We start from the raw sequence: 22825 nt of genomic DNA on the forward strand, positions 1-22825 counted from the left end.
TGTCTAGCATGCTACAGTGAGATTTTTGAAGAAAAAAAAACTAACTGTGCAATCTTCTATAAAAACATATTTTAAAAAGGGAAAACCATCTGTTTCTTCATTATCAGATGCCTTTTCATCTACCGCATCTGCACCTAGTGTCACTTATGTGGAGAATATTGAACTCTGATGAAGATATTGACAAGTAAAAGTTGAATACATATGTATGTACAGTACATATATTATGGTAGTACTCATTTTCCTTATTTCTATTTTGTATCTCTATGTTTTTAATTAAAATTAACAAGTATGATATCTTGTTTTTTTATTATTTTCTTATTTTTTTTACCTATCATATACGATAAACCATTGCACATACATGGACATTGCAATAAAACTTGTGTAGACCTTTCGATGTTTAGTACAGTGGTGCGCAAACTTATTTCGCTTGTGACCCCCTTTATTAAATATAAAATTGACGCGACCCCCCAATGTAAACCCAGAGGTAGGATGCCCAGATTTTTATAGAAGAAAAATAGCATTTTATAGATTATGTAGTAAAAAATTTTATTAGAGTACTGAGAAAGGAATAAAAAAATTGTTTCCTTTTAATTTACATATTAAAATAATTGTTTAATATTTTATTTGAATACAGCAAAAACAACAAACTATATTCTTATCCTTCAACTAAGATTACAATACAATAAAAAAAAAAATAACAATTACAATACAAAACACAAATGCAAATGAGAAGGCTGAGCCTGGATAACCAATAATATTTTGCGCAATATTTGAAATGCTAATTTGTTTTTATAGTTGTTAATTTTGAGACACAAACCTCACATAAATATGTAGACCCGAAAGATAGAAATGTTTGTATCGCCATTTTCAATAATTTTGGATACTCATCTTAAAGAGAAAGCTGAAATTTTTCACAAGCTGTAGTCTTGAAACGAGCATGTAATGCTCCATCAGAAAACAGGTCAATAAGATCTTCCTTTTGCTGAATGGTAATTTCAGGGAATGAAGAAATTTCAAAAGCAAATGGATCACAAATCCAATACAACTTTTTTTTCTGGAGATACATTCAATCGTTTGTTAAAATTTTTAATTAGCTTTGTTATTCGTATGTGGGTGGCAATGATATCTGTAAATTGTAAAATGACAATATTATTGCTATTAACAGAAAAACATGGGAACATTTTAGTATTATTACACTCAAATTCAGTTTTCCAAAGATTAAGCTTCTTTTTGAAAGCTTCTATTTTATCACTAGGTATTAATGTTTGTTCCTTGTCCTTGAAGACTTAAAATTTAAATCATTAAGTTTTTCAGATATGTCAACAAGGTAACTAAGTTTTCCCAAGCCATTTTTGATTTGTAAACAATTGAGGAAGGTTCTAATTTTTATCCTATAAAAACACAACTTCATGTTTGAGGTCAAAAAGCATCGCAACACTTTACCACTGGGCAGCCACCTCACTTTTGTATATAAAAGAAGCATTTCATAAGTGGATCTCATTTCATTACAAAGTATAGCAAAAAGTCTGCTGTTTAAGCTCCTACTTTTAATAAAGTTGATCACACTCACTGCATCTTTCAAAACTTCATGAAAATCAGTTTGCATTTCCTTTGCTACTAATGCTTCCCTATGTATAATGCATTGATTAAAAACTGTATTTGGAGCAATTTCCTTTACTTTGCCTTTTAAACCTTTATTTTCTTCTGTTAATGCAGCCAAATCATCAGTACAAATCGCAACACAGTTGTTCCATGTTAGATTATTTGCTTGAAAGAAAATATTTATAACATCGAAAATCTTCTTGCCCGTCTTTGTATGGCACCTCTGTAGCCAGGTGGGAAGGAGCAGCAGTGCGTAGCACACACTTCTTGATTAGACCGGGGTTCGAGCCTGTCATCACCAAATACGGAGGATGCGGAAAGGTCAGGGAATGACCACTGCATATTCCTGGAGCAATATGGCCTTAGTTGCTAATGCTCCTAAAAACCAAATAGCAAACAAACCGTCTTTGTACTTTTAATAAAGCTTTGCAAAATAGAAAATCCACCAAAATATCCACTCGTAGCAGTATCTACGATGTATACAATAAGTTGAGCAAGGTTTGAAATATCTGTGGATTCATCTACCTATATTGCAAAAATTGGACTTTCAATCGATTTAATAAATTGAATTTTATGTTGTCCACGATAACTGTAATATGCTGCGAGACTGTGTCTACGGACAGAGGAATGGTTTTTAAATTGCTGTACTTTTCTTTGTGCATAATTGAAATTGTTTTTATTGCAGCTTGGCGAACAAGAGATTCAGTTAAAAAGGATTCAGATTTTTTCATTAGCTCTGGATGTTCGTATGTTTGTGTCTTTTTAATTTAATAGGTTTCATGCTTTCTTTAGCCAATTTTTCATCAACAACACTGTAAGTGAAGCTGTACTTCATAAATTCCTCTTGATGTTTTCTATTCTTTTTCATTCCTTTTGATTTGGAATGATAGCCCTCTACCATAAATTGGTGTGTCACTACACTTTAAATAACGTTAGTATCCAAATTTTCACATGCTATATTTCATTAGCTTGTGAGGTATCTGTAGCAACATTATTGTCATCACTCCTCAGCCATTTTGTTCTAATTACCCAAATGTCCATGGTAAAATATTTTTTCTTCTTAAAAACTACGATAATAATAATTAAACATGGAATATAAAAAGTAGCAGTAGAATGAAAAACACAGCCAAGTTGACATGAAAGCACCGAATTACAATGCAGAATAAAGCATGTGTGCACTACACTTGCTATATAACATATATTTACTCCACCATTCACACCTCTTGCCTTTAGGCAATTTGAGAATTTGTGCTTTAGGAAACACAAATTAAGAGCTAGAGAGAGATTACCATTCAGCAATTGAGTAGTACTTCTGAGTACTACTCAGCAATTGAGTAATACTGAGAAGTCGCACCAGTCAGCTGCTTTCTGTGTGTCCATAACCAGTGAGCAAATTAAGGTGTATTTCCGATGTGGACAATACGTAATGCCATATTCGTCACATGTGTAACCACCTTAACAAAATTTGAGTGACAGTAGGGTTCATCTGTATCTCAGGCTTCGTTCGAGTAGTAAGTTCTCTACACAAAAAATAATTTTATTTAAAAATTGGCACAACCCCCTTCATTTATCCTGCAACCTCCAGATGGGTTACGCCCCACAATTTATGCACCACTGGTTTAGTACATAGTTTTAATGCTTTAAAATGGTTGCTAACTTATGCGATACGTATCGTAAAAGCTCAGGAATGCAAGATACACATAACGAACAACGTCTTGGAATGGAATTTGTTCATAAACCGAGAGTTGCCTGTGTGCACCCATTCAGTTGCAGTCAATAAATGAGCACTTTACAATGAAATGAGCTGTTTGATAGTGGTACACCTTTTGAACCATGCTCTATTTTCATTATGGCTGGAATTTTTCTTAGTGTCAATCGTACTGTCTAGAGAGCATTGTAAAAGCTGTATACTTGGTTCACAGTTTCATATGTTCTTTGCTTATGTTGAAGTTATCTTATCTAGTTTAGTATTTTCCACAAAAGTATCTTCCTGTAAAATTTTACCCTAAAACAGAGGTTCCCAAACTTTCTTGGTTCATGATGCCCTTAGTGTCTCATTTTTTTCACAGCGCCCCTAGGCCAAAAGAAAAATCTAACAGTCCCGTTTATTAAGTGCAGGAACTCCCCGTGGATTGCTATGTAAGTCGAAATTCCCCCCATCCTTGTGCAGCACTCGCATCTGTGCTCGCTGAATTGATTGAATCAAAAAAGAAATGTGCGATGAACATATAAATAGAATTATTTATTTTATTTATTAAATTTTTTGTCATACACAAGAAAAATTACAAAAGTGTGCAATTTAAAAAAATTAAAAAATTATAAAATTACAAAAAAAAGAGAGGAGACAGGCATAACGTCAGTCAGTAAGTTTTGCCTCTTGAGCATCATCGCCAGAATCGATGTCTTCAGCTCATAAGTATGCCGCTGTGGAGATTTAGAAGGGGTCGGTCATTCAACCTGATGAAAGAACATATTAATGGATGACTGGACATCAGCTTTTTTCTTTGAATTGTAGCTTTCTTTGTAGAAGCAAGCATATAATTTATCCCTCTGTTAACTTTTAAGAATCATTTGCTGTCAGGATCCATCTTCTCAAACCTCGCCATTGCCGGTGCAATTTCACAAAATGCCATTGCCATCTCTCTGGTGATGAAGATTCTTGGCTCCTCATTTGGTTCATCTTGAGCTTCATCAGCATTTTCTTCTTTCACTATGGCTGCCTGCAAGTCAATAAGCTCTTCGTTAGATAATTCCTTCTCTTCTTCCTCTATTAACTCCTTCATGTCTTTGGCAACAATCTTCAGCCGAAGTAGCTCTGCAACCTTTACAATCTTATCTGTAACCTCTTCATGTGATTCGTCTTTCTCAAATCCTTCGAAGCCTTTTACATGCCACGGGCATATTTTCTTCCATGCGGCTTTTAAACAACTTTTAGTAATTTCTGCCCAGGCCTTATTAATGTGTTAAGATGCTGTGGTAAATATTGTAAGATTTCCAAAAGTTTCTAAACGTAAAATTTTTCTCACCATCTACTGCAGACAATGCCTGAGCAAATGTTGTACTTAAATAGTATGCTTTTGACTTCGAAATAACACCCTGATCCACAGGTTGGATGAATAAAGTCGTGTTTGGGATTAGAAATATGACTCTCACATTTGAATTGAAATCATCTAGATGTGTAGGATCCATAATTGATGCTGCCAACTCTCACCAATTATAAGTTATAATTGGTCAGAGCTGGCGGCATCAATTATGGATAGATTTCCTGACCACAGAGGCCTTTTTAGTGAGATGTGTAGGATGTCCAGGAGCATTATCTAATACAAGCAAAATCTTGAAAGGAACGTCGTTGTCTTTACAATATTTTTCAACCTTGTGAATGAAGCAGAATTTAAACCAATCCTTAAAGAGAGATATTGCTATCGATGTTCTCTGGTTTGATCAGAAATGCACGAGTAGGGTGGCTTTATTGATTCCCTTAAATGCACAAGGATTTCCAGAATGGTACACAAGCAGTGGTATTAACCTGTAATCTCCCGCTCATTAGACTCAAGCAAGAGTGTGACCCTATCTTTTGAAGCCTCGAAACCTGGCATTGTATTTTCCTCTTTGGCAATGTATGTTCAATCCGGCATTTTTTTCCTATACAGAGCAGTCTTGTCAATGTTAAAAATTTGCCGAGTTGAATAGCTGCCTTCATCAATAATTTTTTCCAACACATCACAAAATTACTCTGCAGCTGCAGAATCAGCACTGTCGACTTCACTGCATACATTAACATTGTGGAAACCAGCACGATGTTTGAACCTATTAAACTACTCATTGCTTGCCAGAAACTTGGCTTGGGGTTTGCCATACTTATCCTTAATATCTTTGTGATCACTGTCGATCTTAAGTGTATTGATCCTTTGACATGTTCTTTTATACGTGCACTGTCCTTTAAAACAGTATTCACTGTTGAAGCAGCAAGACCTAATTCCCCTTGCAACAGATGACAGACTTTGTCATGCTTCATACTTCTTAATCATTTTCATTTTAATTTCAAAATCAATTTTGTTTTGTTTCCTGCACTTTTCGTTGGTCGCTTTTCTTTCATCATTGTAAATAAGAATGAAGAGAAGATTCTGAAAATTTATTTATGTTTTTTTATATGATTGAAGATTTCAGTGAAGGGAAACACATTTCACCAAAATAGCATAAAAACCCACACAATTGCAGTTATTAGTGTTATCGCAAATGCAATAAGATTGGCACCTCCGTAGCCAGATGGGCAGGAGCAACAGTGCGTAGCACATGCTTCTTGATTAGACTGGGATTCGAGCCCATGACCACCAAATACGGAGGATATGGAAAGGTCAGGGAATGACCACTGCATATCCCCGTAGCAATATGGCCTTAGTTGCTAATGCTCCTTAAAACCAAATAACAAACAAACAAACGGCAATAAGATTGACTTTACTACCCGTTTATAATTAGAAAAGCCCAATAAATGGCTAAGTTCAAATTGTTTAATGTTAGTGACCTCCAGAAACATTCTTTAGAAAAATATCAAAGATGTTCAAAATTGATTCTTATAACGGGAGCATATGATAACGATGAAAGGGTAGTGCAATTTCCATTATAAATATGGCCTTTTAGAGAGATAAATAGTTTAGTAATACAGCAAAATTTTCAACTTCCAAGGACTTGGAACGAATTACAGAAAAAAAAAAAAAAACAGTGTGTTATTGGGTTCACATTACGATATTTTCACGAATTTTTTAAGTTTGCACTGGCTGACAAAAACTTACGTGAAGTCGAATTTCCATAAGTTGAGTATTACAAAAGTCAGGGAGTTCCTGTATTTAGGTCCAAACAACTTAATAAGTAATGTTGAAACTGTGAACTGCCTCAAGCTAGTAGTTTGCATGGTGTCCAACAGATGTCGAGTATCGCTGTTTCCATTGAAAATTTAAAATATCCCATGGGGTGCCATGGTGCAAAGTTTGGGAACCACTGCCCTAAAAGATTGTTATAATGGATCCACAGCCTGGGATATCAGGACTGAAAAGGAACAAGGATGAACAATACATTGAAACTGAGGACATTGAATCAGCTCCTTATAAGGCTGCCGTTCAGAAGAGAAAAGTCGGTAGATTTTTGGCCGCTGTAAAGAGATATAAATATTTTAAATTTTTGCTGTATTCTTTGTTAAGTAACATAGTACATTGTGTTTTACAGCGATATTAAATAGGTTTAATAGCATTCGTGAGCTTCTTATTTTGAATTTAAACAGCGATTTTTGGAAGTTATGACTCCCGGTGTTGGTGCCAATATTGTTGAACTAGCCGCCATATTGTAATCAATAAGAAATAGCTTAACGTATATATATCTCGAACTGATAGCTTAAGGTATAAAGTAAACTAGATAGCGTAATATGAAGCACTGTATTAGGAATATGTTAGCTTATTATAGTATTATCAATTAATCAAAAATAATATTAATCTTATTAAAATTCATTGTTAATTAAATTGTATTTAAACGGAAATCATAACCCAGACTAGAGAGTATGCTGTGACTCGGGGGAGAAACAAAGCGGGCGATTCTCCAACACATCACAGTCTCAAAAAATGTGCGAAATGTGAAATGTTTGCCGACCTTTCTAAAACAGGACATGATCTAGCCAAGGATGTCTTTGTGTGTGCTAGGTGTCTAGAGTGTCAAGGAATTAGGCGCCAACTCAGCGTTCTAATGGGCATCTATGAGAGCTTGAGGTGTAGGGTAAATGCCCTCGAAGAAATTAGAGGGGCCCCATCATGCTCCCAGCTGAACGGCAGAGCTCACTCCTGTGCATCAGACAAAACAGAGGCAATCTCCAAGGCAAAATGCGCTGGTACAAAAGGAACTAGTTATTGTTCGTGACTATTGTCAGGGAGACGGGGAATATACTATGCAAGAAGGATAGGTGGAACAGGACCAGGGTATGTCTGCCTGGGGCAAAAGTTGATGACATTGTAGAGCAGATATCTTTTAAGGGCACAAAAGGTGATGTTGTTGTACACTTTGGAACTAATGACATTAATAGTAAGAGATCTGCAGATTTACTCAACAAGTACAGGTCAATGTTGAAAAAAAGTCGCAAGTTAGGGTTGAATGTGAAAGTGTCTGCAATTCTGCCCAGCCACGATAGGAGGGAGTATATGATTGAGAGCCTTGTTGATCAATTCAGCCCTGGAGAGATTGTGCAAGGCTCAAGGGGTAGAATTTTTTTTCAGCCTCGTCTGTGCTTGTTGACAGGAGAGACTACTTCTACAGGAATGGGGTACACTTAAATAGAAAGGATGCAAGAATATTTGCTGATGCTATCGAGGCAGTGTTAGGTGGATTGGAAAACTGCTAGCTTGGAGGAATACACAGACTAAAAGGTTAACAGTAGCTGCAGGCAGAGGCAAAAGTTGATTCTTGCACTGCTTCTATTAGAATGAGCAGCAACCTGGAAAGCAAGGTAATGGAAATTTCCAGGACTGTTGGGGGTCATAGTGGAACAAATAAATACATGGGCTGTGTTAGGGTAACCAAGAGTAGGAATGGGTGCATGTATACTTGCATGTACACCAATGCTAGGAGCATAATTAATAAATTTGATGAGCTTGAAGTGCTAGTCAAGACATTAAAGGTAGATATTGTTGGGATATCAGAGACGTGATGTCACACAGATATAAGCAGTGCAGAATTGGAATTTGGAGAGTACAATATGTACAGGAAGGATAGACAGGAAGGGAGGAGGGTTATGCTTTTAGTTAAGAAACACAGAAAATCTAAGGAAGTGCATACAATTGATGTTGGTGAACAATGCAGTATTGAGTCTGTTTGGTGTGAAACACTGGGAAAGTAAAAATGAGAGTAGGTGTGTGTTATAGGCCTAATGAATCTGATGAGTATAATGAGCAATTGTGCAGAGAAATAGTGGGCCAGTAAATCAGAATGCCATATAATGGGGGATTTTAACTTGCCAGATATTGACCGGAACTTGTGGGTTAGTCACTCGTACACTTGCAAGACTTTTGTGGATTTATTGGATGACTGTTTTCTACAGCAACATGTTCGAGAGACAACCAGCAGGAGTAATACTCCTGATCTGATTATCAGCAGTGATTATTCATGCATTAAGAATTTGCAGATAAAAGAACCACTGGGTGACAGTGATTACAGTGTACTGATGTGGGAATTACTGAAAGATGTAACAACCATCAAGGCTAAAGGGAAGGGCTTTTCCTTTCGTAAAGGTGACTACAGAGGTCTCTCTCAGACAGTTTTTAAATTCTGTACAGTGGAATCAACTGATGATATTACCAACGTTGAATTCTAAATGTGAAGCCTTTCAGCAACTTAATTTTGGAGGCTACTAGGCTTTTCATTCCATCTAAGAAATACTATTCAAGGTTTATGCCTAAATGGATGTCAGATGAATTAATGAGACTGGTGGCAGAGAAGAAAAATGTATAGGATGCATATAAAGTATCAGGCAACACAAAAGCCTATGGGGTATAAACTAGTCTGTAATCAAGTCACAAAGGAGGCTAGGCAGGCGAAGGTAGATTACGGGAAATCTTAGGCAAAGGATGCAAAGAAAACAGCAAAGAGTTCTTTACTTATGTAAATTCTAGAAGGAAAGGGATGAATCAGATTGAACCACTTAACATAGATGGGTTGACTATTGATGATCATGCTCACGTAGCTGATAAACTGAATGAGTATTTTGCTTCTACATTCACACATGAGGAGTTAATCAATGAGGGGAGTGTCAGAGGTTTATCAAACGCTAACAGGGAGCTAAGTGATTTTGTAATAACTGAGAGCAAAGTGGATGAGAAATTGTTGAAGTTAAACATAAGGAAGGCACCTGGTGTGGACAAAATCTATCCAGTTATATTAAAGGAGGCAACAAAGAAAGTAAGCACATCTTTAGCTATAATTATGAGAGCTTCCTTAGACTCAGGGCAGGTCCCCATGGACTGGAGGTGTGCAAATGTATCACCAATTCACAAAGGGGGGGGGGGGCATTCAAAGGGACACAGGTAACTATAGACCTGTTAGTTTAACTTGTGTTCCAGGGAAAATAATGGAATTACTGGTTAAAGAAGCATTGCAGGATCATCTAGACAAGACTGCAGTAATAGTTAAGACAGCGTGGGTTTGTTAAAGGGAGGTCTTGTCTGACCAATTTGATTGGATACTATGATGTGGTCACAAAGGAACTGAACGCCAAAAATAATTTTGATATTATATACTTGGATTTCAGGAAAGCTTTTGATACTGTAGCACATGAAAGACTGCTGTACAAATTGGAGAGGTATGGCATTAAGGGTAAGTTGCTACAATGGATAAAGGGATGGTTAAGTGGGAGATGACAGAGTGTAATCAATGGACACTGCTGTTTGTGGAGTTCCCCAGGGTTCTGTGTTGGGCCCATTGTTGTTTTTTATAATTATCAGTGGTATTGATGAAGGTATATCGGGTTTAATGTCCAAGTTTGCAGAATGATACAAAGGTAGGCAGGGTTGTTAACAACAGTAAAGACAGTATGTTACTCCAACCGGATCTAGATAGGTTGGGAAAGTCGGCTGAGAAGTGGCAACTAAATGCAAAGTACTGCATATGGCTAGCAATAACCGAAGAGAAATGTACCAACTGTGTGGTACTACACTCAGGGAAGTGGAAAGTGAAAAAGACCTGGGGGAAATTTTGCAGTCAAATATGAAGTTTGCTGAGCAGTGCAGACGGGCTGCCAGGGCAGGTTATGGAGTCTTGTCAATGATATATATAGGAATTTTGCTAGCAGGGACAGGGAGGTGATTATCTCATTATACAAGGCAATCCTCATTGTAGCTTTGCTGCCAACGCCACTGGAGATCCTATACCTGTGGTCTCTTGCACGATACTTTCTTTCCACTTCCCTGGGGATGGAGGAGATGGTTTCACTGTCTCTTCCCCTCCTTTTCCTCCTGGTGAGACATGGGCCTGCCCCACTGACCACAGGCGTCACCTCCTCTATCGACCCCTTACTTCCCGTTTCCTCTCCCAAGCCTTCAGTCTCTCCCATACTCTTTTCATTTTCACAGCATAACACCACACAGTCTAAATTTAAATTTAAAACTTTCACCTGGTGGGGTTGCCATCTCTATTGACTCCATATTTCTGACTTTCCCCCCTGCATATGAAAACCCCTCTCGGCCTAACCTTTCAGTGACTACTTCCCGGTACTATTTAATTATTATTTATTATTTATTTTTTCTTAGGATCTTGCCACTGAAATCTAAGGAAATTAGGTGGCAGGACCTGCCAGAGTGAAAACTTAAAATTACTTAGTACCTGGTCTGCCTCCACGAGGCATAGTGTGGACAGCATTGGGCCCCAGCAGGGGTCTAGCGGCTAAATGGTCAGAAGAACAATAATACACAACACTACACTTACAAAATCCATACACTTTTAAATCTCTAGCCTTCCCAGTGAACTGATACACCGACAATGAAAGCAACGTGGAGATGGGGGGAACCCCTCGTGCCGTTAGATGCAAACACACTATACACTATACAAGGCAATTTTCAGGCCACACCTAGAGTACTGTGTACAGGTCTCGAGGCCTCATTTTAGGATGGATGTAGAGTTGCTAGAACCAGTACAAAGAAGGGCAACAAGATTGGTGAAGGGAACAAAGGGGTGCTCTTTTCAAGAAAGGCTTAAGTTCTGCAAATTTCAGTGCCTGGAGAGTAGGCACCTGTGAGGTGATCTGATTGAGGTGTATAAGGCCTTGAATGGGTTGAGCAAGCTGAATGTTGATGGGATTCTTGCTCAGACTAAGAATCTGAGGGGGTCACAGTTTCAAATTGAGGAAAGATAGTTGTAGAATAGATGTATGGAAATTTGCCTTTAGCCAGCGAGTAGTTGATTGGTGGAACAGGCTTCCATCTTTTGTTGTGGAAGCTAATAGCCTAAATAAATTTAAGACTGAGTTGGACAGTCATTTGGAATGAATGGAAGGGTGAAATGGGAGTTTTTTTTTTTTTTTTTTGCTGATGCTGCATAAGCTTGCTTTCTTGCATTGTATGCCTCTAGTAATGCTAATAATATGTCATCTGATACTGAAATAGAATTCTATTCTATTTTATTCTAAGTGATGCCGATTCTGAATCTCATTCAGATGCATCCTTTGATGTTAGAATGCTAGAAACAACAGATGCTAGTGTTACTTGGAGTGATGATTCTTTACAGATGAAATCTTATCCATTTACTAAAAAGCTCTGCCTACTTGTTACAGTGCCCCACGAGAAGCACCCAAAGCACATATAAAGGATCCTCACAAATATAAACAGCAGAAAATGTGTTAATAAGTGTTTTAATTAGTTTTTATATTCAGTGAAAGAGAATTATATTACCTATTTTGAATAAAATGATCATAAATAAGATTAAAATAACATTTTTTAATGAGTGAAATTTTACTTTATGATGTTATGCAAAATTAAAGATCTGCATAATACATTTGTGAATTATTATAACTATAAAATTATTTCTGCAGATTGGAAATGGATAGTCAGTATGCAAGAGTAGCAGCCATTGCTGTATTCAATCTGGATATTAGAAGAGCTATACAAGTTCTTAATAAAGGAGCATGTATCTTGCAGTCTCAAGGTTAGTACCCAATTATCTTAAGAAAATTTCCTCTTTTCAGTATAATTTAATTATAAAAAGAACTGGAGTCTTCATAAAGTTCTCTGTATTTGTGATATTTAATAATTTTCATTGTTTAGAATTGGATCAAGTTATGAAATTTATGCTTGGATGATTTCCACCAAGAATGTTATACCCATCTCCTTTTATCCCAGATAACTGAATTTGGGATGGAATGAGGATGAGTGTAAAGCCATTAGTAAGTGATTTCTCTAGATCAGTCGATTCCTTGTTTGAAGAGAGGTTCTTATAAAATTACTGATTGATTAAGGATTGGTTTTCATTTAACAAACGTTGATGAAATCATATAATACCTATAATTTAATGCTTGCAAGAGCATACTTTCTCTCACTCCCTCTCTTACAAATTATAGATACACTTGAATTATAAATTTATGACAGTTATCTCAAAAGTAATGCACATTGCACATGTAATCCTCACTCCATATGCTTGCATGACTGACATTTATCAGAATAATAATTTGGTGGTTAATCTCAACATTAGTGTACTTCAAACAGAGTTTCTGCATTGAATGTTTGTGTAGAGGCTTTTTAAAAAATGGATGGTGATACTACATCAGGTCAGATTACAGTTTAAAATCAAAGATCTTTTACCAAAATTTAAACTTTGAGTCAAACGCATATACAAATTTATGAATAGCTGCAGGAAGTGTTTGGTGAGTCAAGAGTAGATCATAGCACACTTTCACATTTGTTTTAAATGTTTCGTCAAGGACCAGTGTTGAAGGCAAGCCAACACTCAGGTAGACCAAGAACATCCATGGACAACGTGTTAGCATTAGTAGAGGCATATGATGCAAGAAAGCACCTTATGCAGCATCAGCCAAAAAAAAAAAACCTTCCACAAACGAAATGCACAGGGCATAATCCTTATGGGTTTTGATAATTTATAATTAACTATATAGTATCGGTTTAAATACACCATAGTTAACCCATAAACTTGAACTACGTATGTAGCGTAGAGGGCATCGTTTTAATTGTATCTCATATTGTGGTTGCCTTTGCAACGAGATAGCTGCTATTGCATTACTTCAAATAAATAACGCTTCTCTAGTAGAGAAGACTACTGTTATTTATTTTCAGCGGTACCACCACCCAGATCGTTTCGAAGATATTGGGCTTCATCATCAGTGGGCGGGCAGGTACCCAGGTAATACAACAAGCCATCACAGTTGCGAAGTTATATCCACAATATAGTTAATTATCAAAACCCATAATGATTATGCCCTGTGCATTTTGTTTTCAAAATACATTACCACCACATCCTTTTGGCATCTCTCATATTGTGGATATAACTTCGCAACTGTGATGACCTGGGTACCTGCCCACCCACTGATGATGATGAAGCCCAATAGCTTCGAAACAATCGTCTGGGTGGTAGTACTGCTGAAAATAAATAACAGTAGTCTTCTCTACTAGAGAAGTGTTATTTATTTGAAGTACTGCAATAGCAGCTATCTCGTTGTGAAGGCAAACACAATATGAGATACAATTAAAATGATGCCCTCTACGCTACATACGTAGTTCAAGTTTATGGGTTAACTATGGTGTATTTACACTGATACTATATAGTTCTTTTAACATGCAACATGACAGGAACAATCAAGTTATAGGCAAGAGTAAATCGCCTAGATATTTTTTAAGGAGTAAAACAGCTGTCTGTTGAATATGCCAATAATGCCAACGCTTGGATGACAGCTTCTCTATTTGAAGATTATCTTCATAAATGGGATTTGCAATTGGATAAGAAAAACAAAAAAATTGCAATGGTTTTGGAAAACTGCCCAGCTCATCCAAAGCTGACTTTCAAAAACATTGAATTAGTTTTTCTACCTTTGAATACCACATCACTGATTCAACCTCTTGACCAGGAAATAATAAAAACCTTTAAGACCTTTTATAGATCGGATACGAGGCAATGAATCATCTAATGTATAGATGAAGGTTTGGAAACATCATCTGATGTCGCAAAGCACATAACTGTTCTAGATGCACTTCATATGACAATGAGTGCCTGGAATGAAGTTCCGAAACCTGCATTAGCAAACGTTTCAAAAAATGTGGATTAATTATTCATGAAGGTCAACTAAGTCACAATATTAATCACGTTGAAAAGATTGAATTTAATGATTGAGTGGACATAGATGTTGATCTACAAGTTACTACAGCTTTAACAGATGAAGAAATTGCCCAGTCTGTTACTGATAATTTCACCAAGGAGGAAAATGAAGACGAACCCGAACGAATTCCAGTCACAATGCTGAGGATATGAGAATGTTGATTGTTTTTTTGTTTTGTTTGTTTTTTTTCCTCTCTCTTCAACATTCTGAAAATTATGCCACATTAAATGAGTTCTCTCACATTTAGGTGGCAGTGAACATGTTAAGTTTATTCACAGTCCAAAGCACTCTGCTTTTTTTTGAAAATATTTTAAATCATGTTAAATACCATCAGACTGAAGAAGTTATATCACTGGGTCCCCTAAAAAAGACAAACTTGTGTCAGTGGACAGTGTCCATTTTTTTTAAGTCTGTTTGAATTGAGGTCTGTTAAAGCAAGGGTTTACTGTAAGTTTAACTTACTTAATATGTTAATTAATATATTTTAATTGTGTTATTTCAGTTTCTTCCAATGTAATTTAAATATTTTATCTTTCTCATATAGGAGGTGATACAAATTTAAACATTGTTGCAATGGCTCTGTCAGGTTACACTGAAGATAAAAATACATTATGGAGAGAAATGTGCACCACTCTAAGACCCCAGTTACAGGATTCCTACTTAAGGTCCATGTTTGGTTTTCTCACAGCTGATAGTGATAACTATGATGATGTGCTGGTAAATATTATAGTTACATTAATTCATATTTATATTAACATGCAATTAAAAAAATGCTTGAGAAACTGTTAATTAGTTTAATGCTAAGGACAGCTAGACTAATAACATTTGAGTGGCTCTTTTTATTACTTTTTTTTTTTATAGTTTAAAAAAATCAACACCTCACACAAAAACAAAAACTTCCTATAAGAATTGGGGTGTTATTGATTGAGGCCACTTTTTGACATAACTGTAGCATTGAAAACTCACTGCGAATGCTCAACATATCAAGTACAATCTGGAGTAAATGTATTTTGTATGGTCAGAGTTATGTCCTGATTTTCCACACTAGGAGGAGGAAAAGTCACAAGAATTGTTTATCTAGACATATTGGAGAAATGATTGTGGCTCTGGTTTGAGAATTTCCCTGGAGTGGAACCCCAGTTTTCATAGAGTGGTAATGAAATTCTTGAATGGAAGGCTAGTTGAAAAGTGGGGTAACCATAGAGATTCAAAGGTGCCTTTGCATTTCTATTGTCATCCAAACAAGTCAATTTACAGAATTAATAATTGCTGCTATACTTCCAATTTTATGGAATATTATGCGCTGTAATTCATGTTTTCCAAATCAGATCCTTAACACAATGAGTGTTCATAGTTGTAACAGCTGTTGGCTGTACCTGAGCATGTAGTAGAACACAATAAAGGAATGAACAAATTCTTCGGTTTTCTGCAAGTGTGCTAGTGGCATGAAATGTTCTTTTCAGTTTTAATCAAACTGTAATACAGAAAATTTTAAAAAATCTTCTCTTAACATGATTTTATAAAATGTTGTTGGTAATAAGTTAAGGAAAGTGTGAATGTTAGCTGTCATTCTCATGTGCGTGTCAGACTGGTTTGATTCTCTGAGGACATTACAGTTCCTTGCTGATAGTTCTGTTTCAAGAACCATAAAGAGGAGGAGGTTGGTTTAGTAACATAAATATCATTGAATTATAAACATTAACTGATATCATGGACTAAACAGTTTTAAAATAAGTAGTTTCTTTCCTGTGTTTTTGAAACATTGGTTTTATAGTTAGCGTAATGAGAACAGTTTGGCAAACACTGGAGTTAGTAATTAGAATAGTTTGGAAAATATTTAATTGCCATATGTAGAAAGAACCTTCCATTAAAGTATCCAATAAACTGTAAACATAATTTCAACTCGGATCTAATATTTATCTATAGAATGAAGAAGGAGTAGCAATTCAAGACCGAGTAGCTTTTGCTTGCTTATTTCTTTCTGACAAAAAGGTAAGATATATATCACATATGAAATGGAGCATGTATAATTGACTATCAATATTTTTATTCTGCTTATGTTTATCATTGTGATCAGAATATTAAAATGTGCTGTATCATGAGTTTAATGGATATTTTCCACCAAGAAAATCTCCATTACAAATTGGAAGTGATATACTAAGTGGCCAGGTACATCTCCATCATCCATTTGCTTCTCTCTAAGAGACAGTGTGATGTGTCTGTACAGGTTATATAAAGCAGGTAGTCAGGCACCACAGGATGGTGTGCAATTTAGCAATAGAATGGGCCAACAGCTTGGCCTAAATGACTGAGTGCAATTTGATAGTCTGTGCTAGGTATGCTGTGGCAGTTTTCACACACAGCAGTATCTCAAGCATAAAAATATATGAATATGTATAATATATATATATACACAGGGTGACTCACTACCAGTTCCAAACTTGCAGGAGGTGTAGGGGGCACAATGACGAATCGGAATCACATAGCATTGCAGGGTCCAAAATGCCTTCGTCATGCAGTAGAGGACGTTGAACAGGAGGTCACGTGAACAGCGATCCCGCTGGAAGTCAGCATTTGCAAACTGATTCCCAAGGCAGTAGGATGGACGAGTATTCAAATGTTGAACTGGCTGACATGAACCTCGCGTATGGAGCTGCGGGCTGTAACGGGCATGCCACTCTGCGCTTGTACCAGGAACGTTTCCCGCACAGGCATGTTCCTCATCACACGATTTTTGCACCTGTGCACAGAAGGTTACGTGAGACTGGTTGTTTCACGAGAGGTACCATGAATTGAGAGCAAACGACGAGGATGCCAGACAATGAGGAGAATGTCCTTCGTCTTGCAGAAGGCAATCGAGCGATAGGCCAACAATTCGGTATTTCCCAATCCACTGTATGGAGGATACTGTCAACAAACCAAATGAGTTCATACCATCTGCAACGCGTCCAATCATTGGAGCCTGCGGATTATCCACTCCGGAGGACTTTTGCTACTTGGTTTCTTCAAAAGAAACGGTTCGCAAATGCTGACTTCCAGCGGGATCGCTGTTCACGCGACCTCCCGTTCAACGTCCTCTACCGCATGACGAAGGCATTTCGGACCCTGCAATGCGATGTGATTCTGATTCGTCTTTGTGCCCCCCTACACCTCCTGCAAGTTTTTCACACTGGTAGTGAATCACCCTGTATTTTTATATATATATATATATATATATATATATATATACACATACAAAAGTCTTATCAAACTGGAATGGGCTGTAAGAGTTTATGCAAAATTTATAAAATATGGGTTATGGATCCCAGGAACTATGGTAGACACAGAAAGGACCAGCAACCATAATGAATAATAGACAAAAAAGGTAAAAATCAGCATATTTGTGCATATGGTAGGGGAGGTTGAACTATAAGGTGTAGTAACCATGGAAGAATAGGGAGAACCTGTAAGTAATAAATCAATTTACCAGAAATATATATATATTTATTTAAAATGCAATTAATAATGAAATTAATAAAATGAAATTAATCTGGTAAATTGATTTATTACTTACAGATTCTTCTATGGTTACTACACCTTATAGCTGAACTCCCCTACCATATGCAAAGTTTAAAGAGTCACATAGAAAAGATGTAAACAGTAGATGAAATGGTTTCAGTGAAAGCAAGATTAATAAATTAGGTTTGACAGATGCACCTAAAAGCACAAAACAGCATTAAAGGCTGCAAGAGTATATGTAATTTGTATTAATATTAAATTAAATTGAGTAAGTATAAATGGATGTGAAAGTTACACAAGGTGCTAGTAACTATAAGGGTGAGCAAAGTAGAAAAAGAAGAGTAGTAGATTAGTGAAAGATGAAAGAATGTTAATATCCTAGAGGTTATAATGAATTAAGGAAATTATAGGCTGAATTGCCAAGCCAATATAAAGTGTGGGAACTGTAAAGTAAAATTAGTACACAAAATATTAATAAAATGAAAATAAAATTAAAATGGTATAGCTGTCATCAGATATGGGGGAAACAATTTTAGTAAAAGGTCTAATATAGGTAATGCAAAAATGCTTGATCTGATGTTAGCAGAAATAAATATTGATACATGATCAGGTATAACATCCGGGGACTACACCTGACCATGTATCAGGAACTGGGTTTCTATACTTGTCCATAGTAGTAGAAAAAAAAGTGAAAGGCTAAAATGAATGAATGAAATTAGCACTTTTTAATACAGTATGGACAAGGTAGTCCCAATGCAGTGTAATATATTTAGGTAAAAATAAGTATTGAGTTGGGATAAAAATGGTTAATATCAATATGTTTAATATCATTATGTGAAATTTAGTGTAGGATTTAATTTTGTATCAATAAAAAATCAATGTATTTTAAAAATAAATTTGGAACAAGCAAATGGTATAAGGGTGAGGTATTAAATTGAGGATGGGGAAGGGAAAAGGAGTATTTTAAATAAATAAAGACGAAGAATAGCAATAGAAGTAGGGTAGTAGGAACGTTCATTTCACCCTCATATTGCACTAATAGTTTAATGAATGGAAAGAAATTTAGAATTAGACAGCAGAAAGATAAAAAAGCATAGAGAAAGTTATTAAATAACACTAAGCTTGCTGGGGTTGTGAAGTCCAACCTTGTAGTAAGAGCTCTGGAATTTGTAAGCATTAGTATAAAAGGGAGCTAATACAAATGCTTGTATTGAAAGGAAAAATATGTGTCGAGACATGCCAAGAAACGAATCTAAAACAAAACCAAAAGTATGATAAGACAGTGAAAGTGTACAATACCTGGTGTATTTCAAGAAATGCGAGGAGAAAATGAGCTGGTGGGAAAAATAAAGGTGGGGAGCTGAGAAGCGCAAATTCAGTAGCGTAGATGAATGTATGTAGGCTTAAACCAAATGAGCAATATATCTACATGAGAAAGCAACTTATAGTATCGAAGCAGACTTAATAGTAAGCTGTAAAGAAATTCAAAATAATGGGAAAATAGAGGCCTCTATAGTTGTATTTAGAATACAAGTGCATGGAGATAATTTATAATTAGCATCGAGAAAAGAAAAAGAAACACGGTTGGAATAGTATGGCTTTACAGTGATACAGTCATACAAAATTAAACATTACCATTAATATATAAAGAATTATACAGCGGCAAAAAACATATATATGTAGGCCAAATGATGGGGCTATGTTATAATAAGCTGAAAAGTAAACGTATCAGAGTATGGTAAATAAGAATCATGAAATATTTTGAGAAATAAATAAATTAATAATTATAATCTATCCAAATTTGCATGAAAGTGCATCCAAGGAAAAAGAACTGGTAAATCCAACAAAATAAGTAACAAGGTGACTTGAAAACATGACATAAAGGAACATGAAATAACATGCAAAAAGTCCTGATCATGTATCAATATTTATTTCTGCTGACATCAGATCAATCATTTTTCATTAACTATATTAGACCTTTTACTAAAATTGTTTCCCCCCCCCATATCTGATGACAGCTATACCATTTTCATTTTATTTTTATAAAATGAAATGAAATAAGAATCATCAAATATTTTGAGAAATAAATAAATTATTAATTATAATCTATTCAAATTTCCATGAAAGTACATCCAAGGAAAAAGAACTGGTTTAAATCCAATGAAATAGGTAACATGGTGACTTAAAGATCCAAAGGTAGTGCAGTTATGGATCCGATTATAAAGGAACATGAAATAACACGAAAAAAGTCCATGTATATGAAACAATTCCAAGGAAACATTTATGGTATAGAAGAACAGGAAATAATTCTATGTATATAAAATTAGATGAATCCACAGGTAGTATCAAGTGTGAATTTACTATGGAAATAATAGTAAATGAAACCTAGGAAAAATAATCAGTTGACATTATATCCAAAAATGTAGCAATATAAGTAACATGTTGAATAAAGATCCAAAGGTGGTGGATCTTTAAAATTATAAATGTAGTTGAGGATCCAATTATAAAAGAACAGGAAATTAGTCCATGTAAATGAAATAATTCCAAGGAACTAACTACAATATGTAAGAACAGGAAATAATTCCATGTATATCAAATTAGATATATCCACATGTAGTATTGGGTGTGGATTGACTGTGGAAAAAGAATAGTAAATGTATCCCAGGATAAAGAACCAGTTGACAAATCCATTGGTTGTGTAGTTAAGAATCCAGTTATAAATGAACAGGAAGCAAGTTTATGGACATGAAATAGTTAATTGGTATAGACCAAAGTCACTAAAATCTGAAGGCTGTTATATGATTTTAGTGGGAAAATCTAGAAATGGCTATTCAAAGGTGTAGTATGTTAACATAAGCTTGAAAAATCCGAGACCCACAAGGTAAGTTCTACATATGATATCAACCATATCCTAAAACAAATCATTAGAAGTCAGTCAAGACTCAATATGGGCAGATAAATATAAGTAAGCCAAAATTCAATAAGGGAGGTTAATTATAAGTAATTTCATGAATGATTATTAAAACAGATCCATTGGATATACGAGAAAAGGGAAAACATAACAGTAGAAACTTAGTGAATGAAGAGTCAAAGTCATCAATCCGAAGGAAATAGTTGCATCAGAAATAATGTATAGCTATTTCTTACCAAATAGTGGAATTCCACCAGATAATATACAACTATACGTCTAGAACTGACCAGTATATAGTAAATTATAACATGGGAAACTATATTGAAATAGTATTTTATAAAGTTGATAGGGATATTATTGTTGACCAGCTTATTATAAAGGAGTTATATTTTTTGGTGAACAGTACACTTGGTCGTCGACTTACGACCTATGCGACTTACGACCGGCCGCACTTACAACCACAAAAAATTTGATTTTGTAAATTTCATTTGTATTAATTTTTACATTAATTTTAGATTGTATTTTTGTGTTTACAGTACATTATGTACAGTATTCTTTTTCAAATTATGACAATACTGTATATGTAATTATAGATCGTAGTTTTGTATTTTTTATAAACAGTATGAATAATAAACCAATTAAAATGTACAGAGCGTTTGAATTTAACCTCCTAGAGAGAGATAGCCTAGGCGTAGAAACGAAGTAAAAGATAAAAGCATTACTGTATTTAAAATGAAAAATAAGAGATGATAAAAATTTAAAAGATTATAAAAATAAATTATAAAGATAATAAAAAGATTAGAAAGGTTAAAAAATACTGTTAATAAATATATGGCCGACATACGACCAGATCGACTTACCACCTGTCAGTCAGAACAGAAGTCGGTCGTAAGTCGACAACCAACTGTAGTTGGTTGTTGTTGTTGTTATTTGGTTTTTAGGAGCATTAGCAACTAAGGCCATATTGCTCCTTGATATGCGGTGGTCATTCCCTGACCTTTCCGCATCCCCGTATTTGGTGGTGACGGGCTCGAACCCCGGTCTAATCAAGAAGTGTGTGCTACGCACTGCTGCTCCTTCCCACCTGGCTACGGAGGCGCCACTGTAGTTGGTTACTGCATATATTAGCTAGTCTTGTGGTTTGGGTACATATTATATTTTTATGTATTTTGGTGGAAATATTGGAATGCCATTTGGTAAGATAGATGACGACATCAAAGTTAAATTTATTTCTTTTATCATATATGTCAAAATTATATGGAGGAGAAGTATTGTTAATAGTAATATTGAGGTCAAGGAAGTTTTCTGTGTGATTGGTGGAGTTTTCTTTATTTAGCTTAAGTTCACTAGGGTAAATAGTTTTGACTATAGGTTCAAAGTTAGTATTTAAGACTAAGATGTCATCTACATATCCTAAAGCTAATAGGTTATAATTTGGATTATTTATGGTGTATAATTCTTCATAATGATGCAGGAATAGGTTGGAAACCAGGCTGGATATTTGGGAACCCATGGGAACACCAATAGTTTGTTTATAGGTAAGTTTGCCATTGAATATATAGTTATTGAGCAAACAGAGGTTTACATAGTTGTTCCGTGTATTTTCATTTATGTTTAATTTATCTTTGTATCTGTGATAAAGTTGTTTTAGCACAAAAATCAGTAGATTATGTGGTATGGAGGTTAAAATCAAATGTTTCTGTGTTTGTTATGGTAATATTCGATTTAAAAGTATTGATGACAGCTAGGCTATTATTAATTACCCAAGTAGATGTGAGATTATTAAAAAAAGTTTTTAGTAGTTTGAAAAAATGTTTGGCTGCAAGGTAGCAGCCACTGTTTTTAGAGCTAGTAATAAATCTGAAACCTACGGGTTTATGGAATTTTGCAGTCATATAGAGAAATGGTAGAGTTGAATTCTGTAATTTAGTGTGTAGTTTTTTATGTAAAACAATTAGCTTTTTAAT

General features: G+C 35.4%; 1 protein-coding gene across 4 annotated transcripts in view; it reads left to right on the forward strand.

Moving 5' to 3' along the window:
* Positions 1-22825, forward strand: part of mio (GATOR complex protein mio) — a 294475-nt gene that overhangs the window by 221095 nt on the left and 50555 nt on the right. For all 4 annotated transcript variants that reach the window (XM_090384080.1, XM_090384081.1, XM_090384083.1 and 1 more), the window contains 3 exons: positions 12158-12270; positions 14994-15166; positions 16376-16441. In XM_090384080.1, coding sequence (XP_090240206.1) covers positions 12158-12270; positions 14994-15166; positions 16376-16441 — 352 coding nt within the window. The remainder of the gene's footprint in view (positions 1-12157; positions 12271-14993; positions 15167-16375; positions 16442-22825) is intronic.

This window comes from Mastigoproctus giganteus, chromosome 10 (assembly GCF_048544385.1).
Source record: "Mastigoproctus giganteus isolate SK-2022 chromosome 10, ASM4854438v1, whole genome shotgun sequence".
NCBI lineage: Eukaryota > Metazoa > Arthropoda > Arachnida > Uropygi > Thelyphonidae > Mastigoproctus > Mastigoproctus giganteus.